Consider the following 13,155-nt stretch of genomic DNA (forward strand, 5'->3'; position numbering starts at 1 on the left):
AAGGAAAAAGGGAAAGAAAGTTCCTACCAGCCTAAGCAGCTTTAGAAAACTCGAGGGAAAAAGGGAGATGCAAACGTTTCTCGCCCCTCTGATCCTTCCCATTGGCCCCTCGCCATTGCTCTGTTGCCTCCATTGCCCCCCTCCCTGTCCCCACTCCTGTCCTGCCCAGAACTCTCTCCCTTCCCCTCCCTTCTCTGCCGGGTCGGACATATGGAACCCATTTCGCTGGTGACATTGAAGAGCCGCCCGTGTGCCCGCCTTCCGCCATGGCGCCCCCGGCGCTCCCCTCGCCTCGCCGTTCCCCTGTCAGTCGCCGCTCCTCTCGCCTGGCAACTTGGCCCGCTCTCAAATCCCGAGCCCAGCTCGGTGCCAGACGAGCCCGGGGTTCCCGCAGCCCCGCGCGGCCGGGTCGGAGTGGGAGCTTCTCAGGAAACCGGCGCCTGCCGCGCCCGGAGTGCCAGATCCGCGCGCTCCTGGGGCCCTGGAGGCCGAACAAAGCCGGGGGCGGGGGCGCGGGCGGGGGCGGGGTGGGGGCGAGCGCATCCGGGCCTCTCCCCCAGCTCGGCGGGACGCTCGGGGGTTGCTGGGGGTTGAGCGACTAGGATGCGGCTGGCTGCGGCGGCGGAGCCCCAGCCGGGGCCGAGGGTCCGGGGCCTGGCAGTCGGCCCCCGCGTGCACCCAGCGCCCGGCTGCCAGCCGCTGCCCGCGTCCTAGCGGAAGACCGCACAGGTAAGTGTGGGGTGCGGAGCCGGGGCGCTCGGGTACTGGCGGGGGTGCAGAGGTGGGTGGCTGAGATGCCCGCCCCCAGGCCTCTCTCCTGGGACAGGCTGGGATCCGACTTGAACATGAAGATGAGAGCAACTTTGAGAGGCAGGGTGGGGGCTTCGAGGGGGTAGAGGGACCTGGGGTGGAGGACGAGTGTGGAGGAATGTGGAGCTGTTTGGGTGGGCGTGTGGACATGATCGTGTTAGGGGATCGGAGAGGTCTCCCGCTCAGGAAGGGTGTTGAGGCCCAGGAGGGTTTTTCAGGGCAGTTGGGAGCTGTGGGTACTGAGGGAAATGTGAGGTGCATCTGCTAGGGGCAGTGGGGTTGGGGAGCGACCACTGGGTCAGCTTCCACAACCCAGCTGCCACCATTGCCCAACCCTTTAGCATCTAGCGGGTTATTTGAAGCCAAAACTACAAGGGATTGCACTGAGGCTGAGTGTCAAGCCCAGAAGATAGCAAAGGGGGTGATTTATGGCTTCAGAGAAGCTGTGTTTACTGCTGCCTGCTCTGGAAACCAAAAACCAAACAGAGCAGAGCCCAGAGAAGCCCCTCTCCTTGGAGTGGGAAGCGATGCCAGCCTGACACACTGGGATTTATTTTCCCAGATGAGGGAGGATAGTGGGAACTGTCCGTTTGCTGGCGCACGGTGTGGTGGGTGTATGCAAAGCAGGCACACGGGTAGGTATGCTTGTGTACTGTGTGAGTGCATCTGCACATTGGGAGCTGTATGTACTCCAGGTGGGGCTTTGCGGGTGGGTTTGCGGAATCACTTTGTGAGCTGGGAGACTGGGAGCCAGGATAGAGACCCCATGTTCTCTGGTTCTGGAACTCTGGGATGGGGTAGCTGTAGACACATTGCCCCTTGTCCTCTTCGCGTAGTAGTGCTCTTTCCTGCTTTTTTCTTCCCGCAGCCACATGCAGCAGAGCCCACTTGGCCTGGCCTCCTGGCCCCTGCCCCTCTACCCTTTCCCTATATGCCTCCTGTGCCTTCTGCCCACCCAACCTCATCTTCACTTTGAATTTTTAACTTTGTGGTGGGAAGCCAAGGAATTAATGAGTATGGTTGGTTCAGGAGGGGAGGCCAAAAGGAGAAAAGGCTTGGTGTGGTAGGGAAGATCAGGGAGATCCGTGGTTTGAGGCTGGACCTTGGCAGCCTTGTGTCCCACCATTACTGCTCAAATTCTCCCAAAATCTCTGTTTGGGAGTGGGGAGCAAGTGAATACAAAGACGAACAGAGTAAGGGAGGCACGCAGGATGATGGGGGTGGGGAGAAAAACATTTTGACCCCCAGATAGTAATTTCCGCAGGCCAACTAGTGGCTCTTGCATTTCTGTCCAGACGCCCAACTTTGCCTGGAAATTGTTTTGCATTAAATTTTCTCAGCCGCAGAATTATCTTTCCTCGCCTCCAGCTAAACTTGCATTTTTCCACCAGACACTTGGGCCCCGCACCAATGAAATCTGAGAGGAAGCGGCTGGGCCCTAAGTGGCCGTAATTTAATTGATTTTATCATAAATCATCAACTTGATGAAGAACCCGAGGTTTCAGTGAAGTAAATTGATATTAATGGGAGTTTCTTGAAATGCAAACTCGCTGTATTGTTGGGGCATCTTGAGCTGGGGAGGTAGATTACACATTTCCCAAGAGCAGAGAGCAGAGACCTGGAGCCCAGCACAGCTTTGGGGGTAGGGAAAGCAAGCTTTGAGGTGCAGCTGCTGGCAGACCTATTTCTATGGGGAAGCACACCAGTGCGCGGAACTTTGTCATGAGGGACACAGTCTGGCCCTGTGGACCCTGCTAGCCATCTGGGGGAATGCTGGTCTCCAACTGAGGGGAAGGCAACTGGGGAGGCTGGTAGGTGTATGGGCAGGGAGGGGGTCGGGTGAGAAGGCTCGGCTGGTACAATGGGTGCATTGATGCCTGGTTAAAAATTGCCAGGTTGAAACCTTCCTCCTTTAATTAGACAAATTAATTATTTACTGCCTAAGTTGCAGTGTCTAAAAATAGCACTTTTGGTTTGGTAATGAGGGTAGAAAACAACCCACCCTACACACAGAAGAGCAGTAAAACCCAGTGCATGAGCCTCTATGGGGCAAGGGAGGGTCAGGCACCAGGTTGGTGCTCGGTGGTAAGCATTTAAACCCCAAGGGAAATACCACGAATCTGGTCACAATGGTGCTGGTTATTGTCTGAACTCAGTTTATTACTTCTTATTGGCACACACTTTTACATCAGCACATGGAGAATCACTAACATTCAGTCCAAAAAGAGATCTTACAGATCTTTTAGCTAAACCCCTTCCCTCCATATACATGCCTGTGCTTTACGGAAGGGGACACTGAGGCCCAAGGAGTGCCCTGCCTCATGTCACACAGCCAAGCTGGAACATCTGTAATTCAAGCCTTCCAACTCCCAAGCCTATCCCAAGTATAACTCCAGACAAATCACTTCCTTGCTCTGGGCCTCAGTTTCCTGATCTGTAACAATGGCAAGAGTTGGACTGGACACTTCCTGATTTCTCTCCTGTTCTGAAATTGGGTACCTCTGTGTGTACCCATCCTCAGCAGGACAGTACATGGGAGGCACTCCCTTGTGTGTCCTGGAGCTCTGTGGGCATCTGGGTATAGAAGTTACTGCATGTTTATTTGCAATATTCAGAGTTTACATATACCCAGAGCAGTGTATGCTTACTCAGTCTGGCTCTAGGAAATCCACTGGAATCTGGACTGTTCCTCCTTTTGAAGGTGCCTTTATTCTCAGCTGAGAAGTAGCCCCGAGGAGAGCGGTGGAACTAGAAGGCAGTGGAGAGGGGCCAGCTAGCTGGGTTGGGTTGAGATTGACATTTGGAGAGGGACTAAGGAAAGAAGGGCTGGACCTTACTGAGCAAGACCCTTTCCCTGCCAGGCACTGGGCTAAGGCTTTCGTTGTGTGTGTGTGTGTGTGTGTGTGTGTGTGTGTATGTGTTTTGAGATGGAGTTTTGCTCTTGTTGCCCAGGCTGGAGTGCAATGGTGTGATCTCCACTCACCGCAACCTCCGCCTCCCTGATTCAAGCGATTCTCCTGCCTCAGCCTCCTGAGTAGCTGGGATTACGGGCATGTGCCACGACACCCGGCTAATTTTGTATTTTTAGTAGAGACAGGGTTTCTCCATATTGGTCAGGCTGGTGTCCAACTCCCAACCTCAGGTGATCCGCCCGCCTCGGCCTCCCAACACAGTAGGTTTTTAAGGTGCCCCCTACCCCAGCCCAGGGACTGAACAGTGGTTTCAGAGTTTAGATTCTGTGACAGCAGGTGCCCCCCTTCTCAGCCTCACCCCAACCCTGGGCCTTTGAGCCCTCGCTTCTTGGGAGGAGGCACACACAGGGTGCCACAGCACTCTACCGGGTCTCCTCTAGAGTAGCCAGGACAGAGCCTGCAAGGTGGAAGACCCCCACGCTATACTTGCTTTTATTTTCCAGCTCCTCCCGCAGTTCCAAAGGAGTGGTGGCTTCTCAGTTGCATGGTTGTGAGCAAGGAAATTTCTTGCAGGATCAGGGATGTGAAGAGGCTAGCAGGGGAGGGGAGGGGAGGTTTCCAGGCTGCCTTGGGAAGTGTGGTTTGGAATATGAATTCTGGGGGAGGAGGGAAGGAGATGGGAAGAGATGGGAAACAACCTTATCTTTGGGGCTCTGGAAATCTCAGACACTGGGCAGATAATCCACTTCCTAAAGCCTAGCCCAAAACACTAATTTGAGAGAGAGAAAAAACAAAAGGACTAGCAGCCCCAGACTCTGGCCCTGTCCCATTCTGACTTCGGAGTTTTATATTTGGAGGCAATTCGGAACGCCTTTCGCTGATTGGTCATTAATCCACTGAGTTATTGTCTGCTAAACAGAGGTCACCGGGAGAGAAACATCCAGTCTGTCAGGAGAGGCCCGCTCAGCCTCAGGGACTGGGCCTGTTCCTCTTTTCCTGCTTCTGCCTCCCTTTCCCAGCACCCCCTGCAGCCCCCAAGCTGCCCAGGATTTGCAGCCTCCCTTCCTCTGCCTTCTCTGCTCTGCCCACCTTTGTCTCAACACTTGCTGGGGTTGGGGTTTGCCAGGCTAAGGCTGAGCTTCTAGATGAGGCGGGAGCCCTGATTCAAATTGGGATCTATCATCACCAAGGAGCCCACCTGCCTGAGGCTCCCAACTCGCTGGCAGCACCGCCATCCCCTCAGCATGTTCAGGCGGCCTCCATGGTCATTGAGTGGACTTCGCAGACCCTTGTGGCTGCCCTTTTTGTCCTACCACCCCTTCACAGGCTCGGCTGGGGAGAGGGCAGTGCCCCCACACATGGGGTGGGGAAAATGTACAGCTTGGATTTTTCTTCATCCACTGCAGCGACCTTTTTCTTCTTTTGATCCCCACTATTGCTGAGCAGGGTCTATGCGGGCCTCCTCTTCTCCATTCTGGGTGCCCCTTTGTTCCCTCCTGCTCTGGCTTATTGGAGAGCTGGAGATGGGGATCCAAATGCCAAGAGCCTTCTTCATTAGCAATTCCCACTTTACAACCCCCAGCTTTGAAATCTTTATTAATACTTAAGGGAAAATGGAGATTCGGGTGAGTGTGTGAACTTTACACCCCTCTGCTAGGGCTACAAAGTTGGGCAGTGAAGCTGGAAAACAGTGTGGGACCGGGAACTCAGACAGGGCCAGGAAGAAACACATCGCTAAACATCTGAGAACCCAGGCTCCCAGGTCCTAGCTCCCCAGCTAGCCAGTGGGCTAGGCAAATTTTGTGCTGATTGAGTCAGGAGCAGGATCCTTGACTGCTCCAAGTCTGAGATCAGAAATCAGTTTTAAAAGAGCCAACCAGTATGCCCTTATTGAGAGAATTTTTGTTTGCTAGTTGATGCATTTCTGGGGGAAGAGAGAAACAGGCGCGATCCCGTTGAGGTCTATAAGGGCGGGTAGCCCTTGATTGCTCCAGAATGTTTAAAGTGCTCCCGTTGCCTGATACTGGTTACCCAGTAGGGTGGGGGAGAGAAGTGCCAGAGTGAGTGCTCTGGCTCTGAAGAAACGGAATGGAAGAGGAAAGGATATCTGTGAAGAAGGGCATTTTCTCTAATCTTTACCCTTATTATTATTTTTTTTTACTTCATTATGCTAGTGTCTCTGTCTCTTACTCAATTTTTCTCTTTTTCAATTTCTCTTTCTCCTCCTTTCTCTCTCTCTGTCTCTCTCTCTCTCTGTCTCTCTCTCTCTCTCTCTCTCTCACACACACACACATACACACACACACACACACCCTACACATGGGCACACACACAAAGTTTCCCAGGTTTCCCTCCCAAATCCAAGAAGAAATTGTTCCCTCTTCTGTATTTCCAGTCTGCTCCGAAATCATGGCTTCACGCCTTTCTCCTGCTTCTCTTTTCCCAGACCCCAAAGTCTCCCCTCAGACTGCTCTGGCCTCCCCCACCCCAAGTTCCTTGCCCAAACTCCTTACTACCAGCCTTTGTCCCCTGAAGTTTGAAAAGCCCCTGGCCAGCAGCAACACCTCAGTCCAAACGGGGGCCCTCAGGGGTGCCCGTTCCACCCTCCGTCCTCCAGCCTCCCAGCCCTAATCAGAGGGCAGCCCGCCTGCTGGCCAGAGACCTCTGAGAAAGGAAGAAAAAAGGCAAGACAGAAACTAAACTGGGATCTAATTGCCTCCCAAGCATTCCAAATGGGCGCTGTACTCCAGAATTAAGAAGCCCCCACTCCATCTCCTACCGCATTTGGGGGTGTATGTCCTCTGAGATTTTCTCCAGGTTCGTTTTCTTGCTTCTCCGTCCTCTTTTTCACTCCCACCCCACTATGCCCCACTGCCTTCTGTAGCCCGAGGGACCACAAAGGGTTGAGGAGGCTTGAGGAAGGGAGGGGTCTGTCGTTGTCTCTGGAACACTCCTCCACCCCCAGCTCAGCTCCGGCCTGCTTCTCCAGCAGCCGGCCCGGGGCTGGCTGGGTGCCTTCTGGACTCTCGTATTATTCCTAGAGGCAAAGCTGCGCAGTCCCAAAAGCGATGAAGTTCTCCTCTTCTCTGTTTTACAATGACCTTCTCTAACCCAATGATAGTAACAGCTAGGACAGTAGAGTTTTGAGGTACATTCTTGGCTTTTTTTAAATTTGGGGGATTGATAGAAAAAAACTCAAAGGTACTGGTTTCTTTAAGCTTCTGGCAACCTCCCTGGCCTGAGTTACCGACCCACCAGGCTCAAAGTTACATGGGGTCTGACCTGTGTATCTCTATCTAGTGTAGAGATATCAGGACAGACATTTTGCAGCCACATACTCAGGTACCCCTAACAGGTCTGTTTGGGGGTCCAGGCTGGCTTGAGCCCCAAGTCTAGGTCTGACTTGGATGTTTTCTTTTCTTGATACTACTAATATACACAGAAAAATACTAATAAACACAGAATAATAGCTACTAATAAACACAGAAAAATAGTTCCCACCCTCCATCCTGAAGTCCCCCAACCCGTGCTTCCCCCCAGCCATCAACTTTCTAGGTAGGAGATGGGGTCCTCAGGACATTACATTCTGAGGCTCTGCAAGTGGCTCCTGTTGCTGGAGGGCAGGAAGGCCACAGGTACCCCCAGTTTATCAGGGTCCCCGGAAACCGGCTGCTCCAAATCACCTGGCCTGACTTAGCCTTGCCCAGAAGAAGTAGGGCCTGGAGGCCAGGGGCCACTCCCTATCTCATCCCAAAGTAGAGCCTGTGAGTAGGGAGAGAGAGGGAATGAGGGAAGCTTTGCCAGACACTGCCAGCCTTTGCTGGAGGGGACACAATAGCTGGAAGTCAAGTCTCACCTTTGTTGTCCCCAGTCCCGTTCCCTCTCCTGGTGCATCCAGATGGGAGAAGGCAAAAGCTAAGTATTCTAACCAGGAAATCACAGGGTAGTGCCTTACACGAAGTTAAGAGAACTAGTTTTCCAAGCTGCCTTTAGAGAAGAGGGTCAGCTTTCTATTTCATCCCCTAGCTCCGAGTCAGCAGTTAGGTAGAGTTGCAAACACTCCTGCTTTGAGAAATGTCCTGGTGCTCTTTTTGTCTTTTCCTTCCTCCCGGAATGACTATTCCCCACCCCCTGTCCCAAATCTGCAGACACCTACATTTTTGGCTCCTGTCTTCCTCCTACAGGCCTCCTCCTTGCCTTTTCCTGCCCTGCTCAAACACACCCTAAGAAAACTTTAGCTTTTGTGGCCTTCCTCACTTGTGCCAAGAGTCATAAATCTTGCAGGGCAGAGAGAAACAAACAGGGTTGTTCTGAATAATAATAATAACCATATTCCATCTCTTCTGCCAGTGCATTTAAAATTAAGCCACCCTGCTAGTTCTTCTCAGAAGTACAAATGTCCTTATCACCTCTTAGCTCCTTCTGCCTATCTGGAGGTGAGAATCCTAACAGAAACTTCTCCGTAAAGTTCTTTCAGCCTGTCTACTGCCAGCCAGTCTGGAGCTCAAGCTAAAACACAGAGTTCTCCTTTTGTCACCCTTTTCTCAACCCTCCTCCCCCTGCAAGATGTTCTGGGTTTTTAAAATCATCACTCACCGCTTGTTGTCTGTTCTCAAAAAGAAAAAGGGGGAGGAGTGTTGTTGTTGTTGTTGTTGTTTTAAAAGGTCTGGTTTTTCCCTCTCCCTCGGTTAGTGACTGGGCCTGGAGATTGGGGGGAGATTTGGGAGGAATGGAGAGGGTGTAGTGGAGGGAAGAAGACGGGGCTGGAGACTCAGAAGGAGGGAGCCAGAGTGTGAGGGTTGGAGACCCAGCCACCAGTCCCTGAGGAGCGAAACTACTTTCTAAAAAAGTCCTGGTCTTCCAATTGCGAATGAGTGCAGAGGGGCACCCGGCACCCTCACCCCCCCGGGCGAGGCCTGTCTTTGACTCAGCCTCCAAATGCTACTTCTCAAATTAGCATAATGGTTCACTAGTGGGGTATGGGGGAGCTGTGAACTTCACCGCCCTTCCTTGCCTTTGCTCACCTCTTCCTCCCTGTCCCCCCAATCTAGATTTAAATTTTTACCCGTTCTTAAAAAACAAACAAACAAACAAACAAAAAAAACCCTCCCTTCTTTCCTTCTCACTCTTTTTTTGGGGAGCGGGGTATTTTAAAATTTCCCCCCTTTGCCATCACCACCATCACCTTCCCTCCTTATCAGGCATCTAAGCTTGCTAAAGGGGGAGAGGTGGGGGGGTATGTGAGCTTGTGTGTGAGTGAGTGAGTGTGTGTGTGTGTGTGTCTGTGTGGTTTTTTTTCCCTGTGCAAAAGCAGAGGCCATTGTTACGGAGAGTAGGGCGTACCAGTCTTATAGGGCAACCACACTGTGGCGGCTTAGCCCTGCTGGAGCCCGGAGCTGGATTCTGGCGAGCTGAGCTGCCCGGCACCTTTCGGTCTTCTATTTTTTTTCCCGCTCCCCCACCCCCTCCCTCCTGCGCACCCCTGCTCCTAAGCCGAGTGAATTGAAGCGGACGCCGCGCGGCTCCTCTGGCCGGTCTGCCCCTCGGGCTCCCCAGCCGGGGTGGCTTTGCGGGGCGGGGGAGCGGGGGGCGACGCAGCTTTAAACAGTGGTCTTTTTTTCCTTTGCCTTCAAGGAGGGGAGATTTCTCGCCTGCCGCTCGCGCTGGGGCTCGATGTGAATATATATTATGTCTGCCTGTTCTCCCCTCGTCGGTGGCTAAGGTAAGCTGGACTGAAATAGGCTATCAGTTTGTGAATGGCGGAGAGTATGTCTCAATGATTTATGGCCCATATGACTCCAATCTCGGTTCAAGAAGAGTTCACAAGCTTTAAGCTTCCTTCCACGCAGCGACTCTCTCTCTCTCTCTCCCTCCCTCCCTCCCTCCCTCTCTCTCCCTCTCTCTCTCTCTCCCTCTCTCCCCTCTCTCTTCCTGCTTCTCTCCTCTTTTCTCCTCTCTTTTCTTTCAGCAGCCAGATCCAGGGCTGAATTTTCTCCCCGGCTGCTAAGAAAGTCTCAGCCTTTCTCTCTCTTCCTTTCTTGTTATTTTATTTTTCTTCCTCCCATTAATTTTTTTAAGTCCTGGAAGATGGCCTATCTCCTCTCTCGGGGCTTCCCCAGCTATTGTTAGTCTCCTGGCAGTCCCTGGGGTGTGCTTGGCAAGGTGGGGTTCTTGGGGGGGCTCATCTCCCTTCTCCAGCGAGACCCTGGGGGGAAGCCGGCAGCCACCGTCTCCCTCCCTCCCTCCCTCCCTCCCGAGGAGCCATATGGAACCAGAATTTTTCCAACATGGAGGCAAGGGAAATAGATCTGTTTGGCTTGGTAGAGCTGTTCCCCACCCCCTCTTGTTCTAGATCCCAGATCTCGGGTCCCCTCGGCACCTTTCCCTCTTCCCACTGTCCTGTCCGCCAGGCCTCAGCGCCCTCCAACCCGGAGCCCTGCTGAGCCAAGTCCCGAAGCGGAGTTTGTAAGGCGCTTTTTAATTCGGTTACCTCCGGCTCCCAAACTTGCTGCCGCCCGCGGGGCTCGGCCCTCGGCCGGCTGGTGTGCTGGGAACCTGTCTCCGATAACCGTTTTGGTGTCCTGATCGCTTGCTCTTCTTCCCCTCCTTGGGCCATCGTAGGTGGCTGGTAGGTCGTCGCCAGCCGCTGCGGCAGCAGCGACCGGCCGAGGCAGCCTGGCAGCAGCAGCCAGGGACTACCCGGGTGCACAAACCTTCCCAGCCCTGTCTGCACCACCGGCGGAGTCTCCATTCTTTCCTATCGCGTCTCTGGCTCCTTCGCTTTCCACACTGGCCTCCGTCCGGCGATGGTTTGGGGTTTATTGCAAGGGGAGCGGCAGAAATTTCGGCCCCAGGCGTCTAGTTAAATTATTGTTTTATTATTATTACTATAATCATCATCATTATTATTGCTGTAACAATCATTTAGACTAAATAAAGCCAGGGCCCAGCCAGCCAACCCCCTCCAACGTTTTTATTTCATTCTCTTCTCTATTAATAACAACCACAACTAATGCCTGTTAATTAATTCCCCCTTCAGCCAGGGCTGCTCGGAAGCTAATTTTGGTTAAATCAGCAGAGGCTAATGGTAATAATAATAAAGGGATTGGGTCAGCCTGGTCAATTGAACTCTGGTTCTCCCTTGAAGGACCTGCTGCTTTGCAGACCCATGTGTATTTCCAGAAACCAATCGGAACTCAGGGTTACACTGATTCCTTTTTGAGTATAAATCTGTGCCATGAAGAAGGGGATTTATGTGAGGGAGGGACTTTCTTCACCTGCACTTCTTTTATTTTGTTTTCCTATGTTTAGTTTTATTTGGAGTTGACCAGCTAGGCTGAATGAGATTAAAGTTTTCCAAACACACATGGCAGTATGGAGGTTTTATGAAAAGTGGTGGTGAAGAGTTGGGAGAGAGAGAGGAAAAAAAAATGTAGTCAGAAGTTTCAGAACAAATACACAAAATCCTATGTTAGTTTGAATCTTTATTTTTCTGGCACACTTTTAAAAGGCTGTATTAAAATAGTTATTATTATTATTATTATTATTATTATTTGCCTCAGGGAACCTCAGTCAACAGGAATACCTCTGTTTCTAACCCAGAGAATAATATTGTTAAAATTGCTTTGTTGATTATTTTTCTCGGGAATAACTTTCTCTTTTGGAAAGCACTTTCCCTGTCTCAGTAGAAAAGTCTAGCAGTTGTAACTTCTTGTTTCTTATTTTCTTTGGGGGAAATCAAAGAAAACAGACTGTGAAGGAAAGGGTGGGAAAAATTAAGTCTCATGAAAAAAAAAAAAGAGAGGTCCAGGGAGAGACCTGGGCCAAATGGTCACAGCACCAACTGGCATGGCCCAGGAAATTGAAACAATCCTGCTCCATTTGGGGGCCCCACAGGGCCATTGGCTGCCCAATCCCAGGTTTGGCTGAGCAAAGACAGGAGCTGGAGGTGGTGGTACCTGCAGCAGGGCCATGGACAGATGAGTCTCAGTTCAGCTGACTCTTGAGGTTAAAAATCCTCAGGAGGTATCTAGGTCAGGCTGTTGTTGTCTTCCTGGTGGGGGAGTGGTGGGAAGTGGAGAGGACACCTCACAAGAGAAGCTTCTCTGACGAACTTGCTTCTCCTGCATGTCTTTTCAGAAGATCCTTTGGTTTCCCTTCAGGCTAGACTTTGCTTGGGCAAGAGACCTAAACCGACTTGGAAGGAGGCAAAGGCTGGAAGCACAGAAGCCTCTGGGCTCAGAGGAAGGTGTTGATGATGCTTTTATTTTGGAGTCTCCTAGTGTCCCCTCCCTTGAGCCATCCTATCCCAGAGTTGGGGAGGAGAGAGAGGGAGAGAGGAACTAGGGGAGGTGAGGGGTTAGTGCACAGGCAGGAGAGAAGCAATGGCCTTTGCCATAGATTCTACATCTAGGCAGTCTTGAAAGGCATATAGTATTTATTTGTTTATTTTTTTAGTGGAAATGAAAACTGGTGGGCTTTTTTTCCTCGGCATCTGCTTTGGAGATGTTGGGGAGGGGAGAAGAAAAAACCCTATTGATGTCAGTTCCCTTTTCAGTTCCTAAGATGGATTCGAGCCCCAGTCCTCTTCTCCGCCTTGTGTCTCTTCTCTCGCCCCGCAGGTCAGCCTCTTGGAACAGACCCTGGAGGAGGGGGGCAGAGAGGGGAGGGGGTTGGGGGGGGTCCGGCGTGTCACGTGACCCCCAGGGTTGCCAATGTCCGGTCCTGAGGGTATCAGGCCTTTCCAAGTTGCCACCCACTGCCCAGGCCTCACCCAGCGATGCAGAAAGCCACCTACTACGACAACGCTGCGGCTGCTCTCTTCGGAGGCTATTCCTCGTACCCTGGCAGCAATGGCTTCGGCTTCGACGGCCCCCCCCAACCCCCATTTCAGGCCGCCACGCACCTGGAGGGCGACTACCAGCGCTCAGCATGCTCGCTGCAGTCCCTGGGCAACGGTGCCCCACATGCCAAGAGCAAGGAGCTCAACGGCAGCTGCATGAGGCCGGGTCTGGCCCCCGAGCCCCTGCCCGCTCCGCCCGGCTCACCCCCGCCCAGCGCCGCACCTACCAGTGCCACTAGCAACAGCAGTAATGGGGGCGGGCCCAGCAAAAGTGGTCCCCCAAAGTGCGGTCCCGGCACCAACTCCACCCTCACCAAACAGATATTCCCCTGGATGAAAGAGTCGAGGCAAACGTCCAAGCTGAAAAACAGCTCCCCCGGCACAGGTACCAGTTCTCTGCCTTCCTTGTCCTCAGCTTTTGTCCGAGCCAGGAATGTCACTGTTATTCTAGCATCCAGCCCCTAGGCGCCCAGGAGGCTGCCTGGGAACAATATTAGGTGGCCGGCGGGTACATTTTTGATACCCCCACCCCCTAATGACCCTTTACCCTGCCAACACCCTCCTCCCTCTAGCCGCCCTCCACCAGAGCTT

At 52.6% G+C, this 13,155-nt stretch overlaps 1 protein-coding gene across 23 annotated transcripts in view; it reads left to right on the top strand.

The window, feature by feature from the left end:
* The window catches only part of HOXB3 (homeobox B3), a 41,393-nt gene that overhangs the window by 25,270 nt on the left and 2,968 nt on the right, over nt 1-13,155 (top strand). For 6 of the 23 annotated variants that reach the window (XM_077971309.1, XM_077971306.1, XM_077971307.1 and 3 more), the window contains exons 3-4: nt 9,357-9,444; nt 12,489-12,949. In XM_077971309.1, coding sequence (XP_077827435.1) covers nt 9,357-9,444; nt 12,489-12,949 — 549 coding nt within the window. Of the gene's footprint in view, nt 1-268; nt 730-909; nt 1,446-8,254; nt 9,257-9,356; nt 12,950-13,155 lie in introns of those variants that run through there. The other 17 variants (XM_077971320.1, XM_077971326.1, XM_077971316.1 and 14 more) reach the window with 16 other exon arrangements.

This window comes from Macaca mulatta, chromosome 16 (genome assembly GCF_049350105.2).
Source record: "Macaca mulatta isolate MMU2019108-1 chromosome 16, T2T-MMU8v2.0, whole genome shotgun sequence".
NCBI lineage: Eukaryota > Metazoa > Chordata > Mammalia > Primates > Cercopithecidae > Macaca > Macaca mulatta.